The sequence below is a fragment of the Camelus dromedarius genome, chromosome 31 (assembly GCF_036321535.1).
Source record: "Camelus dromedarius isolate mCamDro1 chromosome 31, mCamDro1.pat, whole genome shotgun sequence".
NCBI classification, from domain to species: domain Eukaryota; kingdom Metazoa; phylum Chordata; class Mammalia; order Artiodactyla; family Camelidae; genus Camelus; species Camelus dromedarius.
In genome coordinates, this window is record NC_087466.1 from 18,437,056 (window position 1) to 18,457,852 (window position 20,797).

The 20,797-nt window shown below is 52.6% G+C and overlaps 1 protein-coding gene and 1 long non-coding RNA gene across 2 annotated transcripts in view; one reads left to right on the forward strand and one right to left on the reverse strand.

The window, feature by feature from the left end:
• Positions 1-20,797, reverse strand: part of KDM2B (lysine demethylase 2B) — a 106,193-nt gene that overhangs the window by 2,036 nt on the left and 83,360 nt on the right. The window contains 10 exon segments of the mRNA XM_064481248.1: positions 5,339-5,557; positions 6,213-6,374; positions 6,464-6,627; positions 7,337-8,016; positions 8,138-8,176; positions 8,838-8,951; positions 9,150-9,410; positions 9,585-9,671; positions 10,783-10,926; positions 16,267-16,491. Of these exon segments, the coding sequence (XP_064337318.1) occupies positions 5,339-5,557; positions 6,213-6,374; positions 6,464-6,627; positions 7,337-8,016; positions 8,138-8,176; positions 8,838-8,951; positions 9,150-9,410; positions 9,585-9,671; positions 10,783-10,926; positions 16,267-16,491 (2,095 nt within the window).
• LOC135319750 (uncharacterized) lies at positions 2,771-4,292 on the forward strand. The gene is made up of 3 exons (XR_010378600.1): positions 2,771-3,304; positions 3,575-3,602; positions 3,702-4,292. It is a non-coding gene; the product is annotated as an uncharacterized LOC135319750 (long non-coding RNA).

A 20,797-nucleotide genomic window follows, 5' to 3' on the forward strand; every position in this document is an offset into this window, starting at 1 on the left:
CAGGAATACAAACAGGAAGGGCACACTGCGATCACGCGTACGAGGCCTGTGCCGGCTCCAGCCTGCCAGAGTCCCCCCAGCTTAGGGGGTGGCGAGAGGAAGCCCAGCCCCAGAACCACACAAGTCACCAAAGAGCGGACCACCTCGATCCAGGGAGCCCCTTCAAACGCTCTCCACAGGTCTGCACAGAGTCTTTGCACAGAAGCTCACAGAGTGCGGGATACACCTTTCAGGCACTGTATAAAGGCAGCAGCATCCACGAACATGGACCAAGGTCATGGAAAGCTGTCCGCCTCCCGTCACTGCCACTCAGATGAAGGCAGATGGGAAAGTGACAAGGATGCTGCCAAAGAGATGATCTGAGGAGGACCCCTCAGTTTTTCTAAGGGTCTCCCTTAGTGTTGTAATTAATGTGTCAAATGCTAACCCCCCTTTATAATCTTACCGCAGGCAAGTGATGAAGGACGTGTAACATCCTGTAAGGGGAGGGAAGGTAAAGCTAGAAGATTGAGGATGGAGCAACCCAAAGCAGGCCCCCTAGGGTTACAGGAATGGCAGCGGGCAGAGGGGCGTGGGGGCTGTCCCGCCACCTGCGTCTGCTCTGACAGCGGCAGTCCCACTGCTGGGGACATGACACTACACTGTGTCACAGCAGAAGATGTGCCAAGTGTGTACATGGTGTGCACCGGAAACAAAAGGGAAAAGATACAAGTTTTATCAAAATTAAAAACTTATGTACAAAGGACACTATCAAGAGTGAGAAAGACAATAGGATGGGGGAAAGTATTTGCAAATCATGTCTCTGGTAAAGGAGTAACAGCTAGAATGTATAAAGAACTAAAAGTCAACAAGAGAAAAACCTGATGAAAAAGTGGGCAAAGGACATGAGTAGAAAGTTTCTTCAAAGATGTACCGAAGGCAAATAAGCAAATGCAAAGGTGCTCAGCATCACTAGTCATTACGGAAATTGAAGTCAAAACCACACTGAAATCATACCCCTTAGAATGGCTATTAAAAATAACCCAGAAAATAAGCATTAGCAAGAATGCAGAGAAACTGGAGCCCTTTGTGCTGTAAGTGGGAAAGTAAAATGGTGCGGCTGCTACTCAAAACAATACGGTAGTTCCTCAAAAACCCTGGACACAGAATTACCACATGGCCCAGCTGAGTCTCGGGGTACACACCCAAACAATTAGCACACCCATGTTCAAAGCAGCATTACTCTCAACCAAAAGATGGAAGCAACTCCAGTGTCCGTCAGAATACGTTTCAGCTTTATAAAAGGGAGGAAATTCTGACACGTGCTGTACTACGGATGAACCCTGAGGATATTACATTAAGTAAAGTCAGTCAGTCACACAAGAAACAACTGTATAATCCCACTTATGTGAGGTACCCAGAAAGTGGAACCGTGGTTGCCACGGTGGGAGGACAAAGGGAGGGGGAGCTACTGTGTAGCGGGACCCAGTTCCTGACGGGGTGAAGAGGACCTTCTGGGGATGGGGGTGGCGGTGGCTGCACAACAACGTGTATGTCCTTAATGCCAGTGAACTGCGCACTGAAAGATGGTTAGAGTGGTAAATTTTATGTTACGTGTATCTCACCACAATAAAAAACAATTTTTTAAAAAAATTACAGAAGCTATGAAGAGGTAATAATTCAGTAGACTGAGGAAACTTAACCCCAAACTGGCTTAAGGGAAAGCGGAGAAGCAGATTTAGTCTACAGAAGACCTCACAGGTTGAGGTGCTGGAAGCAACAGGGGCCCTGGAGGTGGGGTTGGAGATGGACAGACAAGTTAAAACCTGTTTAAAAAGCAGTAAGAGGCAGAGACTCCCTTCCCCAGCAGAAGAGGGGAGCTGTGTCTGGGCAAGAGAAGGGCTCTAGGCCGGGCGCCACCAGGCAACCGTGCAAGGTAGGGGCACCCTCCCACAGACAGGGCTGACAGGAAAAGTTACCTGCTGCCTGTTGAGGCCCCAGCTCCTTCCCTGCCAAGCTCTGGAACACCAGAAGCCCAGCCTGAACCCTTCAGTGAGGAGATCAAGGGGTAGAGTCCTTTGGCAACCCTGACCAGCTTCAGAGGAAAGACGGGAAGATGTCACGTCTGGGCTTCCCCAAAAGACAAGACCCACACCGACCATCCAACCGATGTCCACAGCAGACCGGCTCCCAGTGTGCGCCCAGAGCCCCCGACCACCTTAGCAGACAACCACGTGTTGACACTAATCAGAGGACGGCCACTTGGGCAGGCCAAGGACTGCACTGGAAGGAATGGACGGTCTACATGGAGAAGGAAATAAAACCACAGGATCTTTAGGATGGACAACATCGAGATCCAGGCCACTCTACAAAAGTTCAGAGAACAAAACACAGCTGTGAAATCAAAAACATAGGTCACACCACACGAAAACTGCCAATATTGACTGTTTTTGACCCACATAAAGAGCAGCTTCGTATGCTCAAACCTAAAGACAGCAGAAATGAAAAGCGCACTACAAATGACCCTTGAGCAACAAGGGGTTTGCACCGTGTGGGTCCACTTTCATGCAGGTTTTTTCCAACGGTAAATACTACATACAGCACTACACGATTCCAAGGTGGTAGAATTTGAGCTTCGGGAGGAAGTGCGGATACCAAGGGCCAACTATAAGCTACACGCAAACTTTTGAGTTTGTGGAGGGCTCGCACCCCTAGCCCCTGAGTTGTTCAAGGGTCAACTGTATGAATTATGTGATAAGTGGAGGAAAACTAGAAAATAGAGCAAAAAGACACAGAGGTGGGAAATAGGAGAAAAAGAGTAAAGGCAGCAGAGGGCTTAGTAAAGAAAGAAAACAGAAGGGAAGGAAATAAAATAATTCAAGGGGCTTTCCCAGAACTGAAGGACACACATTTACAAATTGAGAGAGTGAAAGAATGTTTGCTCATGAATGTTCAAGGTGGTAGATGAAAGCAGACTCAAACCAAGACTCAAACTTCCTCATCAATACCTGCAGAAAACTTAGAGGCAACATGTCCCACAAGCTTCCAAAGAGAGATTACTCATTAAAGGATTAGGAATCAAATCATTTTGGACGTGAGCTCTGGCAGGCAGAAGACAGATGAGCAGTGCCTCCCACTTTATGAAACAACACAGTTCCCAAATATGGACTCTATAACCAGCTATCAATTAACGTGAGCTATTATAAAACCATTTTCAGATGGACAAGGTCTGGAAGACGTCCTCCACCAAATAAGCAAATATATAAGCCAAGAAAGAAGCTACAGGACCAAAGAAAGAGAGGCCCCTGCACAAGACAGAGACCAGGTAAGTCCCAGGACCGCAGCTGTGCCGCAGGCAGAAATGGCCAAGTTCAAATGGGGGTGGGGCAGGAGGCAAAGGAGCCCAGGAGGCTGGTTTCCTACAAAGACTGGTCGGGGACCTGATAAGTTTGTGTGGGGAAAGGACAGTACTCAGGAGAGTACTGTTCAGAAACTAAGCAAACAAAAATGAAGCAATTACTAACTCTAGGGAAAACAAAACAAAAAATTGTGCAATGAAGGAAACATACTCATAATACATACTTTGGCTCAACAGAGAACAACACTTCCATGGCCGTAATCAGGTAAACAACAGTGGCTCAACCACAAACTGGGAAGACGGAGGGAGAAAAGGGGGGAGTGAGAGAAGGTATGAAGAGTAATCCTTGCGTTCAACATGGCAGAGTAACAGACAGTGTCTGAAGAGGAAAAACAGAAAAAGAAATCCAAGAAGTAGCATTGTGGGCTTGCTGTCGGAAAGAGTGGAAGGTCGCTGCCTCCAGGTGAGAATCAGGAGGGGAAAGGGCCACCCTGAGCACCCAACTAGTGTTTCTATATAAAACCCAGCCTGAGGATCAAAAGCTGGACAACCAAGGCCTCACCGCGTCACCAGACCCGATCCCCCAACCACATGAAGCATCTGGACACGTGTTAAGTGTCACCCGTTTTGTGGCAGAAACTTAACTAGTTATACTGACAGGACAGGAGAACATTTTAACAAGAAAGGAACCTAGGAGGGACTGGGTCTGGAGTCTCTTCCTGTGCGTCACAGCTCTGAACACAAATGCAGAGATCTGTAGGTCCTGAGATGAAAGGAGGGGCAGAATGGATCGTGGTGGGAAACAAAGTACAAAAGACGATGTATACAAACACGCCATGGACTGAGCCGCAGGGCATGGGGATTCCCACTGGGATCTCTGCCACACACACGCAGGAACTAAATTAGAATAAATGAAGACAGTGCATTACTGCCCGGCCCTTCTCCACGGGGCACGCCCAGCATCAATCCAAGACCCAGAGCTGAGCCTGGAGCCAGGTCCTAGGTGAAAGCCATCTTGGTGTGGCTCTCTGTTCTCTGCCTCCAAGGGGTGCGGCCACCCGCCACCAAAGCTCCCCGCGGGGGAGGCAGGCTCCCTAGGCACAGGGGCAGCATGAGCTCACACCACCCAGACCCCCTCCCGCTCAGCCGCAGGGATGAATGTGGGATGAAGAGAGGCCGACAGCTAAACAGCATGTGAATCCTGATGCAGCAAAACATCAGAGCAGATCGTGTCAAAATGCAGTTTGAATGAGGTGAAGGCATCGTGTGTTACCTGGAAATTTCTGGAGAAAACAGTTTTTCTCTTTTTCTGTTTTCAGTCTCATTCAAATCTTACACACCCAATCTGACCACCCTAAGTGATCAGCCCAGAAGTGGGTTAGCTGGGCTGCGGGTGGGCAGCGTGTGTGGCCTCTCTCTGCCCGCCTCCCCGCCGGCTGTGCCCCAAGTCCTCAGGAGCCAACGTCAGCCCATCCGTAAGTGGAGGGAGGGAGGGTTCCGCAGTGTGTGTGCAGACACAGAGCTTTAATAACAGCACCAGCTGTGGGGTTTTCTTGTTTTCAACAACAGGCCCCCGGACAGCAGGGTCAGGAGACGGACATGGAAGTGACGACAGTGGCAGAAACCAAGCCACTCACTCCACTGGGCTGGCCTGGCCTCACCTCCAGCCGCTACCACACCCCCTGCTGCCAGGCACCAGCGTGCCCACACCACCCAAGGGAAGCTTTTCTAGCCCATACTTTGGGTCAAGAACCACTGCTACAGGCTCTCACTGCTACTAGCACTATTTTGGGGGCAGCAATTATTAAATACCTAATAATGCTTGTTTAATGTACGTTTCCCCTCTAGACTAGGCTGTGTGTCTGTCTTGTTTGCTGGTATGTCACAGTACTTAACACTGCAACCCTGTTAACAGGCACACGAGTATTTCCCAACAAATGTGAAATTCTCAGCCCATCCCACCGGGTCCTGGGCAGACTCTGATGGGTGCCCCCGACTGACCTGACAGGTTGATTTCGGTTAAGGAGTCTCGGGTGGTGGTGCCCACAGCGGTGAGCAGGTTGATGGACTGGTCAGTGACATGGTTACAGTAACTAAGGTGGAGCTTGGAGAGCAGGGGCATGTGGCGAATGATGAGCCGCAGGGAGGCGTCTGTGATGTCCAGGCCAGCCAGACGCAGCTCCACAATGTTCCGGAGCTTACTCCGATTGTCCATTTGACCTGAGGGGGCAGGAGGAGAAAGGCAAGATGTCACCCTGACATGACACCCTAAAAGGCCTACCAGCCAGACAGAACACCTCGGTTTCATTTAGCCATTAAGTATTTCCCCCATAAGATAGAACTGGTTCCAACATTTAAAAATCAAAAGATTCCACATCACTTCCAGATTCTTTATAGTCAGAAGATCTAGAAATACAGAGCCTGCATTCCACCCAGCAGTGCTCAGCCAACTGGGGCAGAGACAGCACAGCACCTCTGGGTCACCACGGTTTCCTCATTTAAGCAACTGGCGGGAAGCAGTGACCCCTGCAACCCAACTAAGGAGGTCTCTACCCTGTGAGGCCCTGTCTGGCCATGCTGACCCTGAAGGATAAATTAACAGAGAAGCAGTCACATGCACGCAGGGCTCCCAGAATGGTGTCCTGGGTGTGCAGAGGGAGCTCTGCCCTCTCACAGATCCCGTCTGTGCCCAAGGCTGCCGAGAACAGCCGCTGGGACTCAGCTCTGCATCCTCTGGAGAAGGGCTGAGGCCAGAGAAGCCTCAAGGATGTGAGTGTCAGATGGGGTCTGTGGTGAAAACCAGACCCAACAGCACAGCTTGGTCACACCACCTCCATGTGACCCCCTTGGGCACACTTCCGGTCCGGCCACTCACCAGGCCTGTTATCCGTAGGCGGGGACAGGAGATCCCGCATCTGAGCATCCTTTAGTCCTTCCACCCACTGGACATCCAGGGTCCGGAGCAGCGGACAACTGGAGCTACAGAGGGCTGAGACTGCGATCCACGAGCAGCCCGACAGCACCAAGTCTCGGAGCCCTGGGGGGACAAGGGGGTGGGGCGGCAGGTCAGGTGACACACCCCAGCCCCCGTTACTGCACACTGGGGGTACCTGGCCCAGGGCTCACCAGGCAACCGGTTGATGAGCCAGCTCAGCTGTTTCTTGGAGATATTGGTCCAGCTGAGGTCCAGGGAGACAGGCTGTCGCCGGATGATGCCACTCAGCATCAGGGGTGTGATGGACTTGCAGTGGTTCAGGTCGATGCGGGTCCATAACCGCTTATCGCAGCACCTGGGGGCCAGGCCCAGTGAAGGGGGCAACATCAGAGTTGGGGGCTCACTTGGGGAGCCCCTGTTGGCTGTGGTCAGTCCCCCACCTACCAAGCCCAAGGGGAGGCTCCTTAACTTCGCCCTCTGGACCTTGTTTCGTTTGTCTTGTTCATATCTGGGTGTCTCTGCTCTGAATGCTACAGCACCCCCGCGCCCCAGGAAAGCACCAGCATCTGTTCTCCACAAAGTGTTTACCGGGGCTTTATTACACCCTCCGCAGGCCACATCTCAAAACAACCCTGCAAGGCAGGCACCACGCCTGTTCCCAGATGAAGGTCAGAAAGCTGGGAACTATCAAAGCAGGGATTAAGACCAGTAACCAGCACACTCACTCTTAACCTGGGCTAACTCAACTTGAAGGACAAGGACTCCACCTGGTCCTTAGTTCACTTCCCACCTGGTCCTTAGTTCACTTCCCAAGGAGCTAAAACAGGAAAGCAAATAGGGTTCACCTCTTCGACGACAGGACCACACTGACCGGACTGCTGAAGCTGCCTAGAACTCTTTGAGAAGGATACTTAAGCAGGACTGGGCTTAGAAAGGAGCATCACGAGTGACTCAGGTGGGGACACATATGCCATCCCTGGTCTAGCCTAAGCCTTAGCCTGCGGTCCAACCCAGGGCCAGGCGCCTGCTGCCTCCACTTCCCAGCTCAGCCAGTGCCCCCTCACCAGCGGTTCCAGGTCCTGCAGACCCGCATGCAGACACACAGGTCTTGGTGGCTGAGGTAGCTGAAGACGGCCATCCACACCTCCCTGTGCATGACGTGGGCCGCCCCATCATCCAGGGGCAGCGAGTCGGGCGGGGGGCTGATGGGGGGCGGCCGGATCACGTGTCGCTCCATCTGGATGCACTTGGGCGGGGACACGGAGGGAGGGGGCCGGGAGATGACCCTGGGCGGGCTGCGCAGGCCCGGCCCCAGCTGGTGCCGCAGCTCCCGGGGGGTGCCGTTGAGCCCCTTGCTGAAGCGGTGGGGGCGCTCGCAGAGGCCCAGGGGCCGCTTGGGCTCCTCGTTCTCGCTCTCGGGCTCCGACTTGATGGGCTGGTGGTTCTCGTTGGCCAGGCTGCTCTCCGTCTTCTGGATCTCCTGGTTGAGCTCCTTGCTCAGCTCCTTGCTCAGCTCCTTGTTGGGAAGCCGCCGCTTCCGGCGCATCTTCACCTTCTTCTTCTCCTCGGGGCCCTCCGCCCCCTCGGTGCTGGGCCCCGCGGTGGGGGAGCTGGAGCGGGAGTGGTCGCTCTCCCGGGTCTTGGGGGGCACCTCGGGCAGGTCGTCCTCCGGCTCCTGCTTGAACCGCCTGAGAGGCTTGTTGGCAAGAGCCATCCGGTCCTCGGCGTTCTTCCAGGACCGCCTCTGAGGGAGGAGGGGAGCACAGGTGGGTAAGCCCCTGGCCCAGGGATGGGCCTACTCAGGCCTCCCCACCCTCCGCCCCACTGCCCCAGGAGTGGGCCTGGGGCGAGGAGGGAGATGGTACCTTTTTCCTGAAAAGCTTATCTTCTTTGCCAGGTTTTAGCTGTCACAGGAAAGAAAGGATACAGAGCTTGCTCCCAGGGTTTGTGGGGTTTGGTTCCCTCTACATCCAACCCCACCACGAGTCCACAGTCTTCAGAGGAGAGGCTGGTGGGGTCACCTTCCCAACAAATTCCACCTCTTCCATGCTGACAGATGGGTGGGCCCTGCCTGCTGGTTTTAAGGAAGAAGCTGGAAGTGGCGGAGGGTGGTTGGCCTGTCCCCACCCAATGGACCTCCCACCCCTGGACAGACCCAGAGATGTGCAGTCGCCCACTTAGGCTAGACTGGGCTCTCTGGGAGCCAGTCCCCGGGGCTCGGTCTGCAGGATTCGCAGATGAGCCTTAGTGGCTGGAGCTGGGAGAAGACAACCAGGCGCCACCTCGTGGCTGATGCTGGAAGGGCCGGTGGGCGGAGCGGGGCCGCCAGGATCCTCCGAGGTTCCCCAGATCAGCAGGGCTTCCCCGCGGCAGCTTCAGCTTCCCAGGCCCCACGTCAGAACCACGAGCCAGCGCCCCGGGACTGAGGCCTGGGAAGCTACGGCGAACAGGTGCCTCGGAGGTCTGCGGCAATGGGTTCAAGAGCCAGTGGGGCAGGGGTGGGGGGGTGGCCCGGGACTCGCAAGTCCTTGGGGGCCTCGGGAGGGCGGGGCGACGTGGGAGCACCTGCTGCTGGAAGTAAGTGAGACTGGATCTCCACCAGGGGCTGAGGCTGCTGCCTAGAGGGGGCCTCGGCGAGAGGTGAGAGGAGGAACCCGGGGACGTTTGAAGCGTCGAGGCCTAAAGGGGTGGGAAGAGGAATGACTTGCTGGTTTTCCCCTCCTTTCTCCTGGGCCGGGCTCTCGGGACTTAATGTGATCTGCTCAGGGCAGCCAGAGGCCAAGCTCCAGAGTTCTCCCAGCCGCCTGCCCACGCCCCCGCCCCCTGCAACCAGGACCAGCCAGGCACCCCTCGCGGCCCACCGCTCCCAGTCCGTACTCGCTTGCGGCCACTCAGCTCCTGGGGCTTCTCATATTTCCGCTTCCTCCTCAGGTGCACATCGTCCGACTTTCGGCGCAGGATGCCGTCAGGGGGCACCTTCTTGGGGTGCTCGTCTGACCTGCGCCGCGGTGCCTCCTCACACTCACTCCTCCGCTTGGCAGGCTCTTGTCCTTCCTTGTTGTCCCGGTTCATCTTCTGCTCCTTGAGCAGGGAGCCAGGCAGGTTGGAGGCGTACTTAAAGCCAGGGCCACGCTTTTGCTTGTAGGCCAAAAACAGAGAAGGAACACGAGAACTGTATATCTTTGGACTTGCCCCCGAGTCCCCAGGACCCCCCCAAGCCGACATCGCCATCGCAGGGACAGGCTGGGTTTGGCAAGGCCAAGGGGCACCCCGCCCCGAGCTGACCCCGGGGACTTGGAGCCCGGCACTCACTTTCCCGGTCTTGCCGGCGTGGTTACACTTTGGACACTCCCAGCAGTTGGGAAGCTCATCGTTGACCACGCCCTCTGACTCTTTAATCTGCGAGGGACACACACCAGTCAGCAAGCAGGGAGGGGGTGGACAAGGCCAGGCCTGCTGGGAGCATCCAACAACCCCTCCCAAACACCATTTCCACACCACCTTTGCCCAACAGAACACAAGGGAGATTAAGACAGGTGGCTCTGGATTCGGGTCAGGGTTCCAATCCTGATCTTGCCTCTTCCTAGCTCGGGGATTCCTGGCAAATCCCTCCGTGTCTATGGGCCAGCGCCCTCCACCATGAAGTGGGGTGTGCCTGTCTCATTGGATTTATGTGGATTTATGTAAAGCAATTAGCTCAGGGCCTGGTACCCAGCAAGGATCCATAAACTACAGTCATTTAATAAGCACCGTACTGGGTGCCTGGCATCAGCAAGTCAAACATGCTGTCCCTGCCTTCCCGGAGCTTCTGATCTGGGAAAGAGAGATGACCGGGGTCAAGAGAAAAATCACAGAACCCCTTCTCAGAGTGGCAGGTGTGTGTGTTTGGGGGATAGGGTAAGAGTCAAAACAAACCCCGCCACCACTGAGGGAAGGGGACAGACACCTCAGAGCCTCTGATCTCTCAAAACACAGATACACACAGGATGACAGCTGGGCTGAAGGGAGGTGCCAGGGATGATGACCTTGTCTTAGGACAGAAGGTATGAGGTGTGTGCCAGCCCAGAGCAGTCTCTTCCTTTCAAAGGTGGAACCTGCTGCCTACGACAGGGGGGCCCAGCATGGCGGTCCCCAGGAGAAGGCAGTCCTGCCTGGGCACACCAAGGGAACAGGTTCCTGGCACACAGGATAGGAATGCAACCACCTGCTGCTACGGGATCCACCCTCCCCTGGTCCAGGTGCAAGACTCTGGGGACTCTGTGGTTCTGAGGTCCAGGGAGGTGGAGAGTGTGTTCATTGCCTCAAAGACATGGGTGGAAGGTCTGAGCGACTTCAGACCCTCTTGCCGTCTGCTCATCTTCTGACACTCAGAATCCCCCCGACTCAGAGGTCCTCCAGGGAAGGAACCTAGCCTCACTCCCCCCGCCTCCCAACCCCCGCCAGCATCAGCACCACCAGAGGCCCTGGGTGAGGCACCGAGCAGCACTCAGATGCCCCCAAGGCTGCTCACCTTAAGGCATCCAGGGTGGATGATTTCGTTGCAGATGGAGCACTCCATGAGCATGAGGTTAAACTTCCCTTCTTCCTCTTCCACTGTGTCCTCTTTCCCCGCCTCGCCACACACTAGGCACACAGCGGTGTGGGGCAGCACTGGCTGAAGAGCCGGGGAGAACACAGAGGAGTCAGCATGGCCAGGACCCCATGGGGAGCAGGTCAGAGGCTGTGAGCTGCTCTGCTGTCAGGAGCTGTGGGAGGGCCGGCCCGGGCACTGCCCATTGGCCATTCGTTCACTCAGATACACTCCAGCTACTACTTCCGGGTGCCGGGTACCCCTCCAAGTGCCAGCGACAGCAGTAAACAACACGCACGAATCTCTGCTATCTTGAGCTTACATTTTAGTGGCGAGGGAGACAAGATGAAGAGCAACAGGGCAGGTCGGATGGGGACAAGGGAAACGGAGAAAAATAAAGGCGGGCCAGGCCAGCCGTGAGGTGGGGGAAAGCAGAGGCCAGGCACAGCCTCACATCTGAGAGGAGACCTGAGAAAGGCAGTGGGGCATAAACTGAGCCCAGATCTGTAAGTCGATGCTGTAGCTGCATCTCTCTGGCGGCTGTCAAAGCACAGGCCAAGGACTCTGGGGTCCCCAAACCTTTCCAGGGAGATCAAACTATCTTCAGAATACTACGAAGACGTTACCTGCCTTTTTCACTGCACTGGCATTTGCACGGGTGGGTGAAACTATTGGCACCTGTCAGTGCAGGGGCTCCAAAGTGCCCTGGGAGTCGGTGGGCTATTCCTGGCCACACGCTCCTTAAAAAGATCATCAGTTTCACTTAAAAATGTTGATAAAGCACTAAAAATTGTGAATTTTATTAAAACTTTGACCTTTGAGTACACATCCTTTTAATATTCTGCATGACAAAATAGGAAGCATGCATTAACTACCTCAGCTGTACGCCAAAGGACGATGGCTATCTGAAAGAAAAGCACTCCTGTGACCGAGCTGTGAGCTAAACTGGCCACGTTTCCATAGAACATCATTTTACTTGGAAGAATGACTGACAATAAAAAAACATGGGTATTGGCACATTTTCTCAAAGATGAAACTAGTGAGCCTGTCCCTTCCAGAAAAATAAAGCACTTGTTGCAGATGATGAAATTCAAATTTTCAACCAAAAATTAGAATTTTGGAAAACTTATAGTAGCCACCACGAACTAGACAGCTTCCCAATAGTTAAAGACTTTTCTGAGGACACACTGGTCATGGTGTTAACAAAGGCAATTTTTTTTTACCATTGTGTAATGTTTTGTGCTCATATTTGGAAAATCTGTATAACTCAGTTAGCCAGTATTTTCCAAATGACCAATGTATGATGTTACAACAGTATGCATGAGCTATCGGAGGGGCGAGAAAGAGTAATGAATTTTAATGTAGCAGTATGAAGAGTTCACTGATACAGTTTCAGATTCCACTTTGCAACTAACCCTCAAGCAACTGCCACCTGTTGAGTTCTGGTGGTGCAGCAGCAGAATATCCACAATAATCTGAAAAGGCTATTAAAATATTCCTCCTCCCTTTCCCAGCTGCGTATTTATGAGGCCAGGTTTTCCTCATAAAGCTCCTCCAAAACAACATCACAATAGAATGAATATAGAAGCATATGTGAAAATCCAGGTCTCTTCTGATGAACCAGACACAAAAAACATTTACAAAAACATAAAGGGATGCCATTTTCCTACTCATCATTTTCATTTTGGAAGAGGTAGTTATTTCTCAATAAAAAATGTTACTTATGTTAATATGTAGTGGGTTTCTAGTAATTTTTAAATGAATTTAAAATATTTTAAAAATTCTATTATAGTAATATTAATAAATAAATAACCCACATTAACAAAAGCTCTTCAGGGTTCTCATCATTTTTAAGAGGGTAAATGGGTCCTGAGACCACAAAGTGTGAGAATTGGTGCATTAGACTGTACATCCCCGTGGACAGGCCAGGGCTCGCTCACTCTCCTCCTTACACACCTCCTAGCACCGGGAAACCCGGGGAAATACACCACCAATTTTTATTAAACTGAGTTACAGTGTCTTCAAATAAGCTGGGATATACACTCCGCTGATAACTGAAAAAGTCTGTAACATGGCACAAACATTTGTGTTCAAATAAAAAACACTGAAGGCAAAGAGTCATCGGTCATTCAGCAAATACTTAAAAAAGATCTGCTAAAGCCTGAGGCCAGCAACCGAGAGGCGAACAGGAGGGAGGAAGACGGCTGCTACCTCAAGATGGTTGGGAAGATGAAGACAGAACACGCTGAAGTCCTAGGAAAACACGGGAAAGCCCTGTGCAAACGCTACCAGGGGCAGCGAGGCTGTTTCTGGAGGACTCGCAGGACAGAGAATTTAGGCATCTTGGCGCAGAGAAAAGTGGGGAGCAGGAAGGGCAAAAGGGGCCTCCAAGAGGAGAGATCGCTGTGAACAAGGATAGAGAAGCAAGAGCCGGATGGATGCGCTGAGCAGCAAGGAGCAGGCCAGACCGGCCGGGGAGCACAGTGGGCCAGAGCTGGGGATGCTGAAGGGCACACCTGGCTGTCAGAGGATGGTCTGTGATGGGAAGTGGGTGAGGGGTGGAGACTGGCTCTGAAGTAGGTGATGAGGGAGAACCAGAGGCAAAACCACTGCAGAGACCCAGGAGGGGAAACCCAGGCCGGGGGTAGAGGGAGACAGTGTGGGGCGGTGGGAAGCGATTAAGTCTGGGGAGGAAGCCTCCCCGAGAGAGGCGCAAAGGGGAGGCTGCTGATGCTGATGGGAAGAGGGAGACTCCGGCACATCAGGGAGAAGGTCCTGGAGAAGGAATAGAGGTGGGCCTGCACAGGTCAGAGGTGAGCAAAACATGGCAGGGAGCACCCCAACAAAGTGGAAAGGCTGGAAGAAGAGCAAGAAGGTCCCGAGCGAGGGTCAGGTCGAGGCTGCATTTGCCATCAGTCCCAGAAGTCACGTCAGGTTGGAGAGGAAGACACACACGTGAGGTTTCCTTCCACTGACACGCCCTGTGCCAGGCGCCGGGGCTAGGCACCAGAGCTGCAAAGAACAGGACGGCAGAGACAGGTTCCTACAGCAGGGGAGGGAGGGGGTAAAAGAGAAAGTATGGCTGAAGGAGAAGACAGTCCTGGGGCACTGCTAACATGCCAAGTTTTAGGTGACACTTTCAAAACCCACAGTCCCTACAGACAACCTCTCTTAAACCGTGGCAGAATGCAACAGGTCATGGACTCTCACTCCAGAAAAACGCACAGACACACATGCGCACAGAAAAAGACTTATATTTAATTTCAAGGGGGCACTCAAATTTCCTGAAATCCATTCAAATGACCTGGGTACAGGTAACAAAAACACAAGCTGTGAGACTCAAAAAACATTCTGCACAGCAAAGGAAACAGTCAACAGAGTAAAAAGGCAACCTACACAATGGGAGAAAATATTTACAAACTGCGTACCTGAGAGGGGTTAACACCCAGAATACACAAAGAACTCCTACAACTCAACAACAAAAATACTAATACAATTTAAAAACAGGCAAAGGACTTAATAGACATTTGTAAAAAGGAGGTCTACAAATGACCAAGAATCACAGGAAAAGATGTTCAGCATCACTAGTCATTAGGGAAATGCAGATCGAAACTACAACGAGGTCCATCTCACACCCATCAGGATGGCCACCATCAAAAAAGAGAAAATAAAGAGTGTTGGCGAGGATGTGGGGAAAACTGGAACCCTCGTGCACTACTGGTGGGAATGGGAAACGGAGCCATCACTGTGGGGAACCAGTATGGAGATCCCTCAAACAATTAAAAAGAGAACTATCATATGATCCATCAATCCTACTCCTGGGCCCAAAAGAATTCAAAACAGGATTTCAAAGAGATACAGGCACACGCATATTCCCCCGCAGCATAACCAAGAGGTGGAAGCAACTTATATGCCCATCAACAGATGAACAAAGAGAACGCAGTATATCCATATAATGGAATATTATTCAGCCTTTTAAAAGAAGGAAATCCTGGCACATGCTACAATGTGAAAGAACCTTGAGAACATTGAACTAAGTGAAATAAGCTCATAGAAGGAGACATACTGCCTAATTCCACTTACATGAGGTGTCTAAAGTAGTCACAATTAGAAACAGAAAGTAGAAAGGTGGTTGCCAGGGGCTAGGGGAGGGGGAAAGAGGAGTTTCTGTTCAATGGATATAGGTTCCATTCGGCAAGATGAAAAAGTTCCAGAGATCAGTTTGCACAACAATGAGCATACAGGTAACATAACTACACTTAAAAATGGTTAAGATGGAGGGGGGAGGGTATAGCTCAGTGGTAAAGTGCTTGCCTAGCATGCAGGAGGTCCTGGGTTCATTCCCCAGTACTGCCGTTAAAATAAATAAATAAATAAACCTAATTACCTCCCCCCATCAAAAAACAAAGTAAATAAATAAATAACTTTTTAAAAATGGTTTAAGATGGTAAATTTTGACCACAGTAAAAAATAAAAGACAAAAGAACCACAGCAGGAAAACACAGAAACACAAGCAGTACATGTGTGGAGGGGAAAGGGAAGGTGCCCCAGTACTGGAGGGACAGCAGCCCCAGAGAGAAGCTGCCCCCAGCCCCCTCCCCAAAGCCAGGCTGTACCTGCGAGGGCTCACCCAGGGCCGAGGATCCTGTCCCTCCTGCTGAGCCTGCTTTCCCGTGGGAGCACAGAGATCACTACTCCCACAGGGAGGACCCTGCGAGCAGTGCCCTAAGGAGGGCAGAGTGTGTGGGTGTGTGCCAGGGGTGCACAGGGCAGAGCCAGGACCAGGCGGAGGTGCCGGAGTCTGCGTCCGCGGCCCTGTCCTGGGGCAAGGCCAGAGGGGAGGCAAGGCGAGGCAGTCAGAGGCGCTGGCCAGGCTCTGCGGCCGCCCAGCTCCTGGGCACCATAAATCAGTCCTCTTTTTCTGGGGGAGCCCCCTCAGGAGGGGCGTTGACCTTCCACCCAGACCTCTGACTTTGAAGGCAGGACAGGAAGGAAGGGAGGGCCTAGAACCATCATGAACTGGACCATAAATGTTGGCAACGGGGTCACAGACAGGACAGGTTGCCTTGACATCTTTTAATGGCAGAGACTTCAAAGTACTTGGTCATGGAGGACAGGAAGGCGTTACAAGACCATTAGACTAGGAAGAAAAAGGAGCCTGAGCACGTGGCAGGACTGCCCCAAACCTGCAGCGAGGAATCTGAAAACAGCTCTAGTTGGAGCCCCCTTTCTTCCCAGGAGGGTGAGAGCACCCCCACGCCCGAGGTTTCTGCTGTGGCGACTTTCTCTGTAAGCAGAAAGACTGGACAGACCAACGAGCAAAGGGGACAGGCGGGCCTGACGCAGAGGGAGGTGGGGTCTGGAGGAAGGAAGGAAGGGCTGCCACCTCCACTCCCGGGGTGGAGGCGCCCTTGGCGCACTCACCGCGATGCACTGGCGCATGATGCAGCTCTGCTTCATCCGCCCGGGGCCCCCGAACTTCTTCATGTCCTTGCAGAAGTGGCACTCTCCGCACTCCGTCCGCAGGCAGGCCTCGCACTTGCGGCATCGCGTCCGGCGCCGGCGAGCTCCCGCCGTCGTCCGGTTGGCAGCCAACTTCACCGCGGAGGCCGGGCCCAGCTTCCCCTTGGGCCGACCTACCGCCCGGTTCTGCAGGAGAACACACGGGACCGGTAAGATGGGAGCCCGCAGGACCCGGCAGGCCCCGAGTTCAGGGGATTACAGGTTGAAGTGTGTCCCCCAAAAAGATAGCTGGAGTCTTAACCCTCTGGCCTTAAAAAGTGACCTTAATTGGAAATAGGATTTTTAAAAATTTTTTGTTTTGTTTTGTTTTTTGGGGGAAAGTAATTAGGTTTCTTTATTTAACGGAGGTACTGGGGATGGAACCCACGGCCCTGTTCATGCTAAGCATGCGCTCTACCACTGAGCCATACCCTCCCACAGAAATAGGATCTTTATAGAGGAAACCAAATAATAAGGTCATAAGTTAGCATGGACCCTAATCCAGTAGGACTGGTGTCCTTATGAAAGGTGGAGACTCGGACATAGGCACAGAGCGCTCTTGTGTGAAGACACAAAGCGAAGACAACCACGTGACTGGAGGATGCCTCCTACAAGCCAAGAAACATCAAGGAAGCCAGCAAACGCCAGAAGCTGGAAGGGGCCAGGACGGGTCCTCGCCTAGAGCCTTCAGAGGAAGCACCGCCCTGCCGACACCTTGACTTCCAACTTCTAGGCTCCAGAACTGTGTGAGAAGACATCGTTTCAAGCCACCCAGGTTTTGGCACTTCATCATGGCGGCCCCAGGGAGCCAACGTGGGGCACCCCTGCTTCCGACGGCAGCACGCCCTGGCTCCGGACCCTTCAGTGGCCCCCACACCTCACTCCAGGCTCCTCAGGCCATTCGTCCTTCCCCAGAGAGGCCACACAGTCCTCCTCTGTTTCCTCTGCCAGGAACACACTCCCCCGGCTGATGCCTGCTCAGGCTGCAGGACCCAGTTTCCACACTGCCTTCTCCTGGCAGCCCTCCCTGAGCGCCCTGCACTGGGCCCCCGTCACAGCACTGACCGTCACTGTCTGTTCTCTCATGGGTCTTCCCTTTGAGACAGGGAGCCCAGGAGGGCAGTTACGGACAGTGTGTTGTCACCAGTGTTCCTCAACAAGATGGCAGGCACATAGGACGTACTCAGCAACCCAGACCTCAGGAGAGCAAGCCAGTAACCCTGAGGAACTGATGTCTGAGACCTTCCCCAAACTGGCTCCAATCCTTCTTACCCTGTGACTCAGGGAAACAGGCAGATGAACAGAAGAAGGTGATGTTAAATGCTAAGCAGGGCACAAACCAGCCACACATCCTGCTCTAAGGTCATTACAACCTGGCTACCAGCCCCAGAGCCTCTTGCAAACCAGGATCTATGGTGGAGCTCAGATGCCGGCTGCTGGGACACTGTCCACTGTCCACCAAGGTCTGCTGTCCCCTGAGGATCAGAAGTGGGAAGGACCAGGATCGTAGGTAGAGCAGGTCTCGTCTGAAGCAACTTTCTGAGTTTGCTGAAAAATGGATCACCCCTCTGTCAGGGAGACACACTCTCACCTCAAAACTATCTGGTCTAATTGGCATCTAGTAGTGCTTAGAGCCCCTTCTCTGCCAATGAAACAAGCTTCAGTCCAGTCCCAGCCTTTTCATTTTAGTTGCTTGTCATACTTGGATCCCGAAAACAAAGTCCCATCCCTTGCTAGCTCCTGGACCCAGAAATGCGGTCACAATGCATCACAGTGCAGAGTGTCTTCCTTCCAGGGAGCTCTTCTCCCACAACACACACTTACAGCTCCCCCAAAACGACAGGGGCTGCTTAGAAACTCACAATCACTTTAGGAAAGAAAGCAGTCCACAGATCTCCAGGAATCAAGCCTCGCCACCATCATGCTCTCCTGCAGTGCAGGGGTCCCCGTGCAGAGCTGAAGGCCCCCACACACCTTTTGGTGTTCACACCCAAGTGGCCCCTTCCCACAGATTTATTCTCCCAACAGCCTGCAGCATGTGAGGAAACCGCAGCACCTCTGGGGCCGAGGTGCCCCTCCAGGAAGCACTGCCACCCTGGATCTCTAGCCCCCTACACCTGTTCCGAACTCCAAAGATGAAAGGAGGCACCAGACGTGGCTCTGCTGGCCCACACGTGCTCGCTGCTCCCACTCAGCTGTGCCCGCCCTCACCTCGGGGGCAGCCCAGCCAGAGGACCCGTCACTTGGAAGGCCCTGGGGCAGGGAAAGGGGCTGCCCCAATGCAAGTTATTCCTTCTTCAAGCAGTGGAGGGCCCCCCAGCACCAAACCACACACCACAGCCAGGGAGGTGGGGCACCCCGAGTCATGCATGTGAGAAGTCCTGCAGCCTCGGCACCTTAAGAGGGATAAATCAGCCTACGCATCACCTGTCAATTCAAGTCAGGTCTTGCTGCCAGATGAGAAGTTTAAAAAAAAAAAAAAAAGATCAGTTTTCAGAGGCTTTAGATTTGAGAACAGCACATAAGGGACCATGGGCCTGAAAACTAAGTAGCAAGGCCTGCTGAGCAGAAGTAGCGATGGCAGGGACAGTAACCAGCAGAGTGCAGGGGGTACTTGCCAAGTGCCCGCCATCCTACTCATCATTTTACATACAATATTACCTAGTTTCCCAGTAATAACCCTATGGGAGATGCCGTTTTTCAGATGAGGAAACTGGAGCTAAAGATTAAGTGACCTGCCCCAGGTCACAGAGCCAGCAGAGGATGTGCGTGCCCCCAAGCCACGGGAGAACGTTATAATCCACAGCTATGCACAAGCCAAGTAGGACGAGACCCCCCAGAGCCCCCAGGAACTAACCACACACCTCTAGAAAGGGTTCATAGCTAATCCCTTGATGCCCATAGTAGGATGGGTGCCAACAGGAGGTGCAGAGAAGCACCTCAACTTCCAGAGAAATGGAGCCCAGGAAGGTTTCTCCCTCTTCACAGCCCAGAAGACTCTGATAAAGAGAACACGTCCTGTTGGCAACTCACTTCTCACATCCCTGAAAAATGGGCAACGGGGTGGGTGACTCAGAGCCTCGAGTCAGGTACACAGAGGGCAGCACACTGTCCACCCTCCAAGGGCAAAACCAGAGGCAAAGGGGTCACATGCTGGACCTGGAGCAGGAGATTCCAAGGACTAGCTTCTTTGGTGAAAGACTGAAAAAAAAAAAATTCCAGGAGGCCAAACACAGCTCTTGCCTCCTACTCGGGAGCGTCAGGTATAAATGGCCGCTGAACACCCCTGGAAGTGACAGAGTCGTGCAGATCCAGCCAGAGTCACGAAGCCCGGACTTGACTGTGAAACCAGCCCACCTTCCCCTGCTTTCTAAAGTTCATTCCCACCTCAAGAAGCACTTTTCCACACTATGGAAAAAACCAAATCTGCCTGGATCTCAGTGGCAGCTGAGACATCCTGGAAAATGACAGAGCCAATGGCAGGCAACACCTCGAAGAAAGAGATGTAAGGGCCGCTGTTTCCAAAGGCCCTGATTCAGGCCCTCTCTGCCCAGCTGCCAAACATGCTACAAAAGCGCTGCCGCCTGCAGCTTCACCGGCCAGCCTTTGCAGGAAGTGGTACCAGCTGGCTGGTCAGCAGTCAACCGAGCAACACCTGAAATGCAGGATCCTCATAAAGGTCACAGAAAATCAACAGGTAAGAAAGACATCGGAGGGTCTCCGTCAGGGAAGGTGAACAAGCCCCTCCCCCTGCGCTGTTTTCACACAAAGCTTCTGTTCTAATCTCTTTGGGGTGACATCTAAAGGTTCACAAACCAATCCACTCTATCCTTCCTGTGCCTCTATTTATCAAGTAACCCAGATGCCCCCTAATTTGTTAAGTTCAGCATGAAGCGTTCTTAGCCAAAGGGAGTGATGGTATCCACTGACTTCCACATACAAACCAGCTTCCCAAACCCCAAGGCCATTTGTTGATTTTATCAGCCCAGGACCCATATCCTCAGCTCCATCTGGTTAGGAAAACGGAGCCCACACGCCCACATACAGACCTTAGTACTCCAACCCTTTTTCACCCATCAGCACCTCATAAGCATCATCCTTAAAAGGAACACTATTAAGGTAGTCCATTCGTTCACTCATTCATTCTGCAAATGTTAACTGAGTGCTCTCCTATAGCTTCTATTCTCCAGAATAATCATGGGCAGACCCTTCAGTCCCTCATCTCTAAAATACTGGGATTAACATGACTTGGATTACCCTGAATTAATGAAAAGACATCCCGTGTTCATGGAAAGATAATACCGTTAAGATGGCAATACTCCCTAACGTGGTCCACAGATTCAATGCAACCCCTATGAAAATCACAGCTCACTTTTCTGCAGAAAATGAACAGCTGATCCTGAAATTTATGTGAAAATGCAGGGGATCTGAAATAGTCAAAACAATCCTGAAA